General features: G+C 45.4%; 1 protein-coding gene across 2 annotated transcripts; it reads right to left on the bottom strand.

The window, feature by feature from the left end:
- Positions 1–7,798: 7,798 nt before the first annotated feature.
- On the bottom strand, positions 7,799–13,459 carry LOC138109525 (COMM domain-containing protein 9-like). Of its 2 annotated transcripts, XM_069013122.1 has the most exons (6): positions 13,344–13,459; positions 13,139–13,264; positions 12,628–12,767; positions 11,867–11,901; positions 9,555–9,658; positions 7,799–8,746 (listed from the first exon to the last, which is right to left on the bottom strand). In XM_069013122.1, the coding sequence occupies exons 1-6, from the start codon at positions 13,392–13,394 to the stop codon at positions 8,606–8,608; spliced, it is 597 nt and encodes a 198-aa protein (XP_068869223.1). In that variant the 5' UTR covers positions 13,395–13,459; the 3' UTR covers positions 7,799–8,605. The 2 variants fall into 2 exon arrangements, with proteins under 2 accessions (XP_068869223.1, XP_068869224.1); XM_069013123.1 differs by lacking the exon at positions 13,139–13,264.
- Between the last annotated feature and the right edge of the window lie 460 nt (positions 13,460–13,919).

The following is a 13,919-nucleotide window of genomic DNA, read 5'->3' as shown; positions in this document are numbered from 1 at the left end:
GCCGATTCACATGGAAGGTCTGAAATTGAGACAAAGCAAAGGGGGTTCTTCCTAAACAAACAGATGGGCTGGTCTTTCACTGTGGCCTTTATTCACAGTTTCCTTCTGAAGCCTTTCATTATGAATGAGGTGGAAGGACACACTGTTAAAGTGGGTCAGGGAGAGGTGAAGAGTTGCAATCAGCTGTAAAGCCCAGCAGGATGCAATTCCTTTGAAGAGCATTGTGATGGTGATTTAGGTCCAGCAGTTGAACCCCGTTGTATTTTCAAAGCTGTGTGGTACTGTGCTCCTGAGGAACTTGGGAGAGAGAAATTCTGCAAAACACTCTTTTCTTTGAAGGCAGCAGAAAATCATTTCAGCCTTTGCTGTGGTAGGGAACACAGTACTCCAGTATCGACACCTTTGTCTTGGCAAAAGGCTCAGTACACTTGTAAGTTCTTTTACCTGCATGCTGCAAGAGGCTTGATACCAAGTGGATCAGTTAATTATTCTATCACCCCCAAAATAGGTGTAACGTAGCTTTTTACCTGCTAGGCAGAAGTCAGAGGTAAAGTGAGGTGCTCAGAGTCACTGCAGAGACAAGCACTCAGCTCAGAAGTCTGTGGTTCCAGGCCCCACTCTCACCCCCACCCAGGCTGCCTGTTCAAGTTTTACTGGGGTCCCAGAGGTGACATCAAGGCCCCCAGGTCTGCTGTAAAAGCCAAACTCAGTCTCACTACCCAGGGCTGGGCATGCTGTTGAGCCTGGAGAGCTGCAGCTGCTCCTGAGCCCTGTTTGTTTCTGCAGCCAAGGAGCTGTGAAAAGTTCGATTTCTTGTAGGGCATGCTGAGCTCTCAGCAAAACCAGGCTGTGGTCCAGAGTTGCACCAGTGCCTGCTGTTAGAACAGCCCTATGCTAGAGGGTACTCCTTCCCCAGAATCCTGCTAATGTGAGTAAGCTGCTTTTATTTAAGAATAAGTATCATTAATGACCAGAATGTTGATTTTTGTATGCAGTGATCATCCCCAAAGGTTTTTTTTCCCCTCTCTAGAGAAATACTAATTAGTTAAATTTCCTCACCTCAAAGTCAAGTTCATTTTCAGTTACCAGAAGGCTTCATAGCTATCTTCACCATTTCAACAGAGGACCATCTCTCTAATTGATTTTGTTTTTTAATTTTGGTGCTTTTCATTTATTATTGAATTTTTGAAATAGGATGGTGTTCTTTCACTGCCAGAGTGTAGTCTGCTCTGGAGTGGAGAATGACAGTGTGTGTGATACAGAATGATACAAGAAAATGGAATTGTAGAGGAAGAAGAAATTTTAACCAAAAATGCCACAACAATCACTTCTCTTGGGGGAAATTGTACAGCGATCCCTTCTGACACTGCAGATTAGATGGGCTGAGAGGGAGGATTATCAGAAGTATATCAGAAGTATCTGAAGTTCCAAAGTAAGTATTCCACACCTCTGAAAATTGGACCATTTCTCTGTGAGCTGTCAGTGGTGATATGATCCACCCATTAAACTGCATAGATCAGCCTCATTTATCTAGAAGATAAGACTGCTGCTGTGTCAGGCAACTGGAAATCTGATCCTGAAATAACTACAGTATTTTGGTGATGCATGAACACCAGGAGACAGGCTCCTGGGTGTTACTGATGGGAGTACTGGTGGCAGTCAGTCTCCTGTATGGGGCTGTGAAGACAGGGTCTCTGCCTCAGAGAATGTGCAGTCTGGAGAGGTGCTGTGCAAACCAGAAGATGGAATGAAGGTTCACCTTGACTAGATTTCTTGCTTAGCTGTTTTATTTTACTGTTTTGAATGCATAGGAAAGGTTTTTTTATATTTTACTTGCCTAAGGACAAGGCGAAAATGTGGCCAGCTTTCATTTTGTTTAAAGGGTCTTTGCTTTATTGAGAAGTGTGTTACCACACCCACAAGGGAGCTTTGAATGTCTATTTCAGTGCCTTTATGTGAGCCAGAACTTCCAAGACAGCGCCAAAGGGAAAAATGAGGTCACTGTAAAGCAATGGCTAGAAATTGTAAATAGGATTGCGTACAGGGCTTATGTGGTAGATGGGAGTGATAGTGATGTTTGAAGTTTACCATCTGTGCCCAAGAAAAGGAAAACATCCTGAGACACAGATGGCCAAGTACACTCATGCTGTTCTTTTCAGAGAGGAAAGAGAAGTAGTTTCTAAATGCAGTTCTCTTAACTTTCAGTTATGCAGTGCACTAAAGACATGCCTTAGTGTTTCTTTGATTTCACTCTGATCTTCCGATTACTTATTTGTCATCAGACACAGAAGTATATCAGTTGTCTGTTGAGATCCAGTTCAAACTTTCTGGATTTTTACCTTTCTGGCTTAATAGAGCATGGAATAATACTGGCTGATACTAGTGGATTGAAAAAAAAATAATGTTCTAAAGTAGGGGTCATGTCTCTGTGTAGGCATAAATGCAGAATCAGGCTTGGGAATGAGGCCCCAATGCCTAAATGCCACCAAGCACTGAGGAACCAGAATACTTCAGACAGTGGGTATGATTCTGGTCATAAATCTTTAGTGAGTTTTCTGTGGGTTGAGGCCTGCCACTGTGTGGAGTAGAGATGCAGGTTAGGGAGCCTTGCTGACCTGTACAGTGATTTGTTTGGAAGTGAAGATGCCATTTGCCTCAAGACTTACTGATACAGATAGTGTGTTTGACACCCTGGATCTACAGTCAGTGATACAGTTGTAAAGAAATCAGCATTTCCAGTTATCCCTATCAGTGCAAAGGCATTGGTACACTGCAGTCGTTTCATCCAGGTTTCTTATCACTTCTTTTCAGCACAGTGCAGAATGTCAAAGCAAACTTGATTTTTTTTGGTTTTTTTTGCAAGAAACTAAAGGGCCCACTGCAAGGTCCAGATTTTGGTGTAGAGTTCCTCGTCATTTTATTTGCAAAGCTGAGTTATAGCCCTCTAAATTACAAACAAAAGCACTGGCCAACTCTAGCTAACAGCTCTGATGGATGCTATTGTATTTCTGCTGCTAGTTGGCACTCAACCCTCACTATCTCATCAGCATAAAGGGATGCTGTCAACTTGACAAATTGTGTCTTGCTTGGGGGGGGGAAGCCATACCTACTATTGTTCCAAAGTAGCCTTTACAAGAACAGTGACTAGAAGAGAGTGAGGATGAAAGCAGGGTGCTATTTCACTGCCTCTGTTCTGTGTGTTTACTCTGCCTATTTGACAGCCCTGTGTGGTGTGTCAGTGTTGCTAGTGCGAATTAGCACTTCCCCTCCCAGACTGGCAGGATGATGCCTCCTGGGCGGAGGGAGTGCAGGAAGGTCATCGAGGGGAGGGAATGCTTTCATCCCAGGCCTTGTATTAACAGCAGCAGCAAAAGTGAGTGGAAATGCAACAAGAGAATTTGTATATACATTGCACAGGATGCTATTGTGCTTCGAGCACTGTTTTAAATTGGTTTCTGACATGCTTGGGAAAGAAGGAACTCTTCCTTCCCCAGCCCCCCATCTTACTTCCTTCTCCAGATATGATTTTTACAGTGTCCTGCTCACCACTATTTAAAGATAAATCTGTGCAAAACTTGCATTGTCTGCGAGAGGCCAGTTTGGAAACTTCAAAGTTGTCAGCATCCCTTTAAATACAACATTGTTCTTTCCCTTGCGAGTGCCAAAGCTCTCCCTGGAGGACTATGCATCTAACCTGGCACAAAGAAGGGAGAGTTCCTTCTTCTTTGTGTTTAAAATGACTGGCACAGTGCAGAGAACCGTCTGCTACTTCCATCTCTGCCAGCTTCCCCTAAAAGGTGCTCAGGTGCCTCAACCCGCAGCTATGGGAGCAGTTGGGAGACCTTTTTCTGAGCAGTGAATAATATCCCCCTTCTGGTTTGGTGCTCTTTGGACTCTGGCAGTCATTGATTTGCTTCCAGATTATAAGGAAGACAGCCCAGACTGCGGTGTCCTGCCGAGAAACTGAGGAGGGAAGAGAAACGGGAGACCGAGCTCGCCATCTCCTGGGGAAAAAGAATTTACGCTTTCAGGAATGTTTCTTTTGTGTGGCATCCTTTGGTTCTCAGTCTCCTTTCATTCGCACGTCCCCAGGCGTGTCGCCGAGAGATGGTCAGGTGCTTTTCCGAGCCCAGTCGGGCCGGACTGGTCAAGGTCTAGCGGGGCAGAGCCGAGCCCAGCCGGGCCAGGCGGTCCCAGCTCAGCAGGCTGGAAATACTCACCTGTGGTTAAGTTATGTCCAATTCTCTCAAAGACAGCGACATTTAGGCTTGAGTGTTCTAGCGAGCTAGGAGGACTGTAAATCTCGACTCATTTTCTTGTTCTCTATTGAGGTTTGGGCTGGTTATTCGGGAAAGGTTCTCCACCCAGGGCTCCCCAGGGAAGTGGTCACAGCACCAGCCTGGCAGAGTTAAAGGGGTGTTTGGACAACACTGTCAGGCACAGGGTGGGAATGTTGGAGCTGTCCCGTGCAGGGTCAGAAGTTGGACTCCATGACCCTTGTGGGTCCATTCCAACTTGGGATATTCCATGATTCTTTCTTTCTTAAAGGCCAGTGTTGCAGAAAGCTTAGGAAGCTTGTGAGCTTGCAGTGCCAGCTCTGACCCTGCCATGGTCCCTCTTCTTGTTGTGATAGTAAAAGACACCAGTGAATTATGTCACAGGGGGGATGCACTGTGTTGGTATTTTTGTTATGTATTTCATAGGCACTTCAGCAGCAGCAATGTCAGTGGCAAGACTCATGGGCACTAATAACTCCAGAAAAGAGGTTTACAAAGCATTGAGCAGCAACACGCAGGTTCTTATGTGCTTAAAAGGGCAAGGACTGTTTGGCCACTGATCCTTACAGTGAGGCTTCAAAAGGATACTTACAATTTTTTGAGTGTAACTGAAAAGTTCTGGGGAGGTGGGATTCCTCAGCTTCAAGTGCTGCCACTCTACAGCTTACTGAGATGAATCTTTTAAGGGTGTATAAAAAAGAGTGGTGAATGTATTAAACTGCTCCTTCTGTAGGGGTTATTATGACTCAGAATAACAGCAGGTACAAAGCAGCTGAGGAAATTACACCACTAGGTATGTCGTTCCTGGTACCAAAAACTGAGATTAAGCTGGACTGTTGTGATTTTTAAGAGAGATGGTCATTTAACAAGAGACCTATCCCAGATTGGCCTCTTGATCCCAAAATGCCTTTTACAATCCTGATCTGGGCAGGATCTATAACACCTATACTGTTAAAGAAACTTTATTATATCCAGTGAAAATTAGATATCAAAAAAATAGAAACTAACATTTTAAACTTAGGTCAAAACAATTCTAAACCAGATTACTAGTAACAAAATAATTTGTTTGAAGTGAAATAGTAAGACCTCAGTTAAAAACAAAGCAAAAATTTTGTATAGATGATAGCTTTGGAAGAGCTTGAATATATAAATTTCACATATTAAACTCAAAACTTTAAATTTGGAGTAATTATTATACCTTTACCAGGCCATCATGAGTCTTATAAAGTCTTCTACTGTTTTAAGACCCGTAACTGAAGTAGAAGCTAGGAATCTTAGAGGCATTTTCTTTCTAAGCTTTCTTTTCTAAGCTTTCTCTCAATCACATCTACATCATTTTTAGTCTGAACACCCTAAAGTGCACATTTTCTTGCAGTAAAAGGAAGCATTGTTTGTATTGTTTTGAATAATACAAAGTAGGCTTTAATGTTTTTAATGCTTTTTCAGCACTTTGACACAGATTCAACATGTCTGATCGTGAAATTACAATTTGAATTTAACTTGCATACTTGTGTTTTACAAATAAATTTATCACTGTTTTGCTTACAGTAACTGAATTAGCACCATTATCAAGTTTACATGTAGAAAATGAATTTTCTATTTCTCAAATACTGGAATGAGGATGGAGCTTTTAAGCTCTACTTCACAATGAAGGCTTGTGGTTTCCTGGCAGGAGTTTATTCAGGTGATGCACATACTATGACAGTTCATTCTTTAGTAATGTCCTTGGACAATCCTCCAGAAACACTTGTGGTGATGACCCCGTTCAAAGGAGATGCAAACTGTTAAGTGAAGAATAGCCACTGCAATTCTGAAAGGCACAGAACACATCAGAAGTGGAGAGGGATTTTACTGCTTCCTAAATAGGAGGGAAAAATGGAAAGGCAAGAAAGAAGTAAGCAAAAGAGGACAGTGTTGGCACAGTAACAAACTGGTAACAGGGATGAATACATCATCTCTTAGGCTAGCCCTACCAAACAGCAGCAGTATGTGCAGAGAGGATGAAAATCTAACTCATTTTAAGAGAGCAATAATTTTATGAAAAAGATCACATATGATTGCCTGCAATAGCAGGCAATTTACTCTTTCAGTGTAGCAGTCTCCATAAAAAGGACTTTAATGTGAAGTTCTCCTGCTGTCTGGATAATGACAGGCCTACTCAGCCTCCCTTGTTTTATATACCTTTTTCTGAGCAGTCTCAGCTCTTATGGCTAAGGAGATTAGAGCCAACAATAAAATACCTAACAATTTAGGCAAAGATTTGAAGGCAAGCTCTCACAGCATCCTAAATCTTGGCTAGAAAATACCAGTATCTTCTTGCAGAATGACTTGAAATCTACCCCTTGAAGTCACCAGATGTTTGGCATGTGCCATCTGATCCAGTGGGCACACTTCTTTTCATTATGACTCCACAAGCAACTTCTAGCTACCTGCAGAAAGCTCCACTCTGCCACTGGAAAAGCCTTTTCATTTTCAAGTCTTTCTTTTCTTTACAACTAGTCTAGTTGTGTAATTGTTTTACATGCCAACAACCATCAGTTCTTCATCGCATTAGACCCTACATTTTGACTGTAACTTCAGTATTTACCTCAAGGATTTCCACTGTGTTTTGACTTCCTCAGCTCCTCTAACACTGCAGTACTTCATCCTGCATTATTTGCCTCCTCTGTGATTCTCACCTTCTAAAACAGTACTATATAAACTATATGAGATTTTTTTTTAAGGCTAGGCTGCAAAGGCAACAAAACTTCCTTGAACTGAAGTAGTCTGTTAGAGATGTTTTTCACAGCTTGACTCTTACAGAACATACTCTTAAATATCCCTCTTCTCTATTTAAATGTCCCTATTATACATGAAATGTATCAGTTTGCCTTGATCCCATATTAAGCATTATAATCTTTGCTCAAAGTAGACATTGACAAGGCACTCATCACACAGTTGATCTGGATGCACAAGCTGTGTTTCACCATTATCTTTTAAAGGCACAGCCTTCACTTATACTCTAGTCTGCACTCTGGGGGATGTATAAAATTAATTAACAAAATTCTTGTAGTTTATGCACCCTTCTGGACTGATTTTGTGTTTCCACACACAACAAACAATGTTTTGTGCCTTGAAGGAGAGCCCAGCATTGTAGGAAAGATTGGATTTTGCCATAAATACTTTTGGATACAGACTTCTATAGAAGCACACCAGAAAGAATAATCTGAATTTTGTTGATTTTCTGCATTTAACTCCTCCACATTCTCAATGCACATATTTTTATAAACTTCTAGGTCAGGGTCACCACTTTTAATATTGTACAGAGGTGGTGCTGCCCATGGAAAAAGGTGTCCTGAAATTGTATTATAATGAAGAGAAGGAAGTTTAAAACATGAATCAATTTGAATAGGAAACAAAAGATCCTTCTTCAGCAACAAACATGAACATCCATTAAACTAGCCTAGAAACTTGGCACCATCACAAAGAGACTGAGGTAACCTAGGAAAACATCTCCTCCAGACTGAAAAGGATTCACAAAATCAATTAGCAGCTCATTCTTTAATTAAATGAAGATTTACACAAACAACAGAACACTTTGGAGAAGTATAGGCATGTATTGCCACAGAGGGGTTTCCTACAGCACAGACAACAGCCTTCAATTCTTTATTCTCCCAGTATGGTTTTTGTGCAGCAAAGCCCAGAGTCCAATAAACCCCAAACATGAATTACCTGAACTCCTTTTTCCCTTTTCAAACAGAAGGAGGAAATGAGCTCCTGCTAAAGATGTTCAGGACAGTCATTTTGCAAACAGTGCTATGAAGCTGATCAGAAGGGAACGCAGGGCAGTGACACTGCAACATTTCCAAGCAATAACAACCATCTGCAGCACGGCTGTGCTTCACTGAGAGGGAGAGTGCTACATGCAGCAGGCACCTCAGTCCATGCACATTTCAGAGAAGCACCCTCCTTTTCTCATGTTGGAAGGCAGCCCATTACCCAGCTCAAGCCTTTTAGATTCTCATTTCAGGACAGAGATGGAACTTGCTTCATTGGCTGCAGCTATTTGCTGTTTCCAGTTATGACCCTTGTGATTAAGCCAGAAATCCTCTTCTGAAATGGTGAATAACTTTTGTTCAACAACATCATAGGAAAGCACTTTTTGGCATTCAACCAAATGAATATTTGAGTGTTAGCTTTTCAAAAACTATCTCATTCATCCAAAAAAGAAACTTCTTTAGTTTTGTTTTGCTGAAATAGATAACATGTTACACTAGGCTGCAACTTCAGACAGCTGTAGGTAGAGAATACTTCCCGTCCTTGCTGCTGGAATCCATGCCCTTGAGCATTCATTTGTTTGCAACGGCAGAAAGTTGGTCCCGAATCCTTCCCAGACCTTCTAACATAGTGTCCAGGGTTTCTTTGCTCAGTTCCACAGTCAGTGCAGAAACAACAGGATTATTTCCACATAAGGCAGCATCTTCCTGAATCTTAAAATAGGAATGCAGATGTTAGTTGTAAAAAAATTCATTCACGTGTTTTTCCAGGGCCACTACAAAAGTCAGTGTTTAATATATAGATTAAACAAAATGGTTTGAATTTGGAATCCAGCTCCATCCTGAAGAACCACAGCACATTTCCTAAGCTGTGTGCTCCACTAGTGAAATGCACTCCCATTGCCAGAGTGCAAGTGAGCATCCACTGCCATGAGTATTGGGAAATTTTGAAGATACTCGTGGCAGGAAGCCACATCTGTATCAAAAGCATCTCAGCAGATACCACACAGGATACTTAACCCCACCCCAAACACAGAAATTAGATTTTAACTCCTCCTCTGAATCCCACCCATCTGATTTTTATTGGCTGGGGGGGATCCACAACTCTGCAGAACACAAGCAGTAAGTTAGGTATACTTCCCAAATGATAGATGTGCCAGTGAAGGAAGTTATTAGTAATCTAAAGTCATTTCCCAACTAATGAAGCCAGCTAAACATGCTGATGGAGTGCTTAAACGATGATGGCATCAGGATTTTTCTTCTTTTTTTCTGTAGAAAACAATGGTGACTAGGAACAAACATGGTGACTTCTCACCTCCTCATGCACAGAAAACTTCTGTGCAAGAGAGCTTTCATCAGAGACATCATTCCCAGGCTCTGTGGCATTTCAGATATCATCTCTGAAAAAGTCTAACTGCCCACCAGGCAGGAGGCAAGCTCCACATGCCTGTCTGAGCTGGTTTGCCCTGGCAAGTCAGGTGCTGGGCTTCATATTTCAGTCCTTCCCAGCCACTGCCATTACCTTTAACTGCAGCAGGCAGGTAGGGACTGCCATTCTTACGATGCTGTCTGAAGATGTCTTGATGTCCACCCTCCAGTCCATGTCCACGAGCCGAGGCAGGGAGACTGAGGATTAAAAAATGGTGTTAGGTCCAGCAGCACAGGATGATACCAGACCCTGGAACCTGTCCCTACCACCATGCACGTGCCTCTCCACTTCTGGCCTTGGGAAGCGTACAAATTTAGTGCTACTACGTGGTTTCACATCATTTTGCTCTGGAATAAGCCAGTCTCTGAAGGCCTCCTCATGACACTGGAAGGGTAAAAAGGGTTCTCCCATCATTACATGCAATGATAGTTCAGTGCAAGAAGCAGAGGTGAATTCCCAAAGCAGCTGGGAGCAGAGAGCAGTCATGTCCTCTCCACACCTTCATCCCCTGCCTTGCTGCCTGCTACACTCAACTAGTGTTTCATCATGTGTTGCTCTGGCACCTGCATGCTTCTTGCTCTGCTCTGAAACTGGTAAGAAAGCACACAGGAAAGCTCCTAAAATCCAGCAATATAAAACATGTTATTTCACATTCCCCAGCTTAGGAACCAAAGCATCCTGTAGTACGCAAACATACTGGCAAACTGCAATCTTCACATTCCTTAAAAATACTTCAAGTATCATCCTAATTACATGCAACCTAACAGAAACCATTAAACAGTCTGGTGCAATACTGACATCAATAGCCCAGAGCTGGAGACCTCTTGAGCCCTCCCAAGGAAAGAAGGACAGGTCTAACTTGGCTGCTTAGGGAAGAGCTGTCTCAGCAGGCAGTTGCAGACTGTCTGGATTCTGCCTATCCTAAGATGCTTAGTGTCCTCCCCAGGGGTTGACTGCCAGCCTTCCTACTGACTACAGACACTCAAGTTGCTTCCTCTCTGTGCTTTATTGCCTAACTGATTTTTTTTCTGTCTGGGGAAAGGTGCTCTCTCCCCGCTCCTGCTCTTTCCTTGAGCAGAGCTCCAGGGGGCAGTGCACAACTGGCTGCCTTGCTCCTGCTTTTGGAACACATTCCAGTTCTCAGTCAGTTAGGGCCGGCACTTGGCAGCATTTGCAACAACACAAAATGCATCTGTTTAGCCTCGTATGTTAATTTGCAAAGATTGATTGCTGGTGGCTTGGGAGGGGCAGGAAACCATTCACTTTTTTTATGTTAACACAGATCAATCTGTTGGAATGTCTGCCTTGGACCAGTGCCCTGGTCCCTACGTAATGCATGTCAGATACTTCATGAATACAATACTAAGAGAATCCATTATTTCCTAGGAGACAGTCTCATTCCAACGGGGTTAAATATTCATCTAACACATACAAAGACATAAGGGTCTGAGCAGAGGTCCTGGGTGGTGCTCCAAGAGCCACACAGCCAGCCTTGCTTCAGGGCTGTGAAGACTTAGCCAGTGTGTTCTGCTGCTCTCATCTCTAACACGACAGCACTAAGGATGCAGGAAAAAGCATTCTGTGCTTTGGTAACACTAGAACACTGTTTAGTGTAAGCAAAGCATTAGCATTTGGCAATAGTTTCTTTCCTGTCCCTATTCATATTCCATTAAAACTTTGAGGGACAGTGTATTTCCAGGTCTTGCCATACTGTTTAGCTGTTGGACACTACCTCCTCTGCTGGCAAAGCAAAGGGTAAAGAGGATCCATGCAGACCTCGGGGTACTCTGTTATATGTCAGCTCTCAGTGGCAAGCCTTTAAATGCTACAGTTGTAAAGAAAATCTAGGGAGAAAACCAAGTGTTGTAGCTGCAGGAACACCTACCTAGCCTACTGTTGTTAAAGTTGGTACTCCTTAATTACGTCAGTATTTAGAAAGGCAAGGAAAAAGCAAGTCACAAATATATGCAGTGTGCTTGCTGATGCATGGAAAGGAAAGAATACACAGGACTGACAAGATATGCAGGGATAAGGTATTCCACAATATATACACATCCTTTACAGTGCAGTTATTGCATATGAACATCCCTTAAAGACCTGAATGAGGAAGTCAGAGTGCTTACGTTTCAGAAGTTTTGCAAGTAATTGCTATACACTGCACTCTGCAAGGCAGCCACAGACCGAGCTTTGAATAGGATTCCTTGAGCTAAAACAATTTAGCACAGGAGCATAGATCTGAATACAAGTGTGTTAGCTTCTGCTAAGCTCTGCCATGCCACAATCATACAGCTCCATCTAAGCCCAGCAGAGATAACCCTGTGCCATGCTGGGATGCACTGCTCTAAACTCTAAGCTCAATGACTTCAGGAAACATCAACTGCATCAAGATGGGAACTACTACTTACTCTGACTTGCTTGTGCTTCATTCCTCCAAGCAGAGCTGTGAAAAAGTGGAGAAAAACAGCATCAACAATGCTTTGAGAAAAAAAAAAAGAGGCAAGCATTTAGCATGGCTTATCCCTGACTGAAGGGTCACCAGCAGTAAGCAGGGGACAGAGACTGCCTATGCTACTGAGTGCCATGGAAAGGCTGGGACTGGTGGGTAATGGTAGGCAAACTGGTGACCAACTATGGGTTCTTCTGGAAGGGCAGCTCATTTAAAGCCTGGATCTTTCTGCCTGGTTCTTATCAAAGCAATGGGCTCCCAAGCACTGAGATGTACAAGCAGAACTGCCCTCTGCCACTACCTCATGTATGCTCTATCCCCTCCAGTGCCTTTGCACCTGAGCCACAGTGACAAATGGATGGGCATCTGGATACTACCTGGATTTTTTATTGGGGAAATCCAGCCCTCTACGTTTTATTGTCATCAGTACCATTCTTCCACCACACAGCTGTTAAGAGGGGCTTTGCATATTGGGAATGTGGCCCACATCCATTTCAAAAGTCATGGGAAAACTCTGTGTGCCCATGGCTGTGTTCTGTTGGCCATTTCACTCAGATGACATAATCTGTTCAACTCTTCTCATCCCAACCTGTGTGGTTGTGCCGAAGGCACACACAAAATTCACCGAAACAAGACTCTGCATGTTGCTAACTATCCACGTATCAAACCACATACTTTAACTCTCCAGCTGAAAGCAAACGACAGGTGGGTAGCACTCACATATTCTCCAAGATTATCTTAGTCAAGAGGTTTTTCAGATTTTGGTGGAAGTTTTCTGGGAAAAGACGGAGGATGTCTTCTGCCCCGGTCAAGCCGCGGTACACCACGTGCCGGGTGAGGTTGTGCAAAGCAGACACCAGCTGTCAGGAGGGAAGAGGAGAAGGGGCTCTGCTGGGTTGAAAAGCCTTACATACAGCACGGGACGGGCCTTCACAGCCAGGAGACACAGCTTCTGCTGCGAGCCGCACACCACCAGAGCCTCGGGCATCCAAGTACGGCCCGACAGCCTTAGCAGGAAGGGGCTGAGCTCCTCGGCGCCCTCCGGCCCGCAGCCTCAGCCCGTTCCCTTCTGCCCCGGGCGAGTGTCGCCGTGACCGCGCACACCCCGTTCCAGCAGCGGCCGCGGAGCCCCGCACCTTCCGGAGGGCCTGGGCCACCTCCCGTGCTGGCGCCCGCCCAGCCCCGCTCCCTCCGTCCCGCCGGGGCCCGCGGCTGCCCCGCCCGGCCCTACCTGCTCCGCTTCCTCGGCGCTGACGGCGAGCCCGGGGCAGGCGCGCTGCGCCAGCGGGCCGAGCGCGGCGGGCGGGCTGGAGAAGCACTCCTGGCACAGCTGCCGCACGGCGTCCTTGGACGGCGCCTGGCGGGGAGCAAAGCGGGGGCGCTCAGCCGCGGCCCGGCACGGCGGCCCCGTCCCCCCGCGGCCCGGCCCCGCTCACCTTCAGCAGGATCTGCAGCGCCGCGAAGTCCCCGTCCCGCAGCTCCGCCATCTTGGCGCCGTCCGCGCCGCCGCGCTCCGCCCGCCGCCATCGCGCCGCCGTCACCGGGGCGGGCGGGCCGGGGGCCGGCGCTGGGAGCGGCACAGCCCTCGGGGCGGGGAGCGGGGAGCGGCCCTCGGGGCGGGGAGCGGCAGAGCCCTCGGGGCGGGGAGCGGCGCGGCCCTCGGGGCGGGGAGCGGCGCGGCCCTCGGGGCGGGGAGCGGGGAGCGGCCCTCGGGGCGGGGCGCTGCCCCTGCCGGGCCGCTCGGGGCCGTCTGTGCCGCCTGCGCAAGTCACTGCCCTGGAGTCTTGCTGGGAACGCGCTGCTTTCGGCCAGCGGGAACGGAAGGCAAAGGATTTATCATGGCACTACCGCAGCGATATGGACTATTATCTTTGCAAGCTGCGTCTTTCACTTTGTAAGTGTTATAAATAGTATTGTGATGTTGGCTTTTCGCATGTTACATGATTGTTAGGAATGTATTGTGATGTTGGGTTTTTTTATGTTCCTTAATGTTAGAAAAGCTTTGCCTGGGT

The sequence above is a fragment of the Aphelocoma coerulescens genome, chromosome 4 (assembly GCF_041296385.1).
Source record: "Aphelocoma coerulescens isolate FSJ_1873_10779 chromosome 4, UR_Acoe_1.0, whole genome shotgun sequence".
NCBI lineage: Eukaryota > Metazoa > Chordata > Aves > Passeriformes > Corvidae > Aphelocoma > Aphelocoma coerulescens.
The sequence above is the reverse complement of the archived record's forward strand: the minus strand, read 5'-3'. Positions and strand labels throughout refer to the sequence as shown.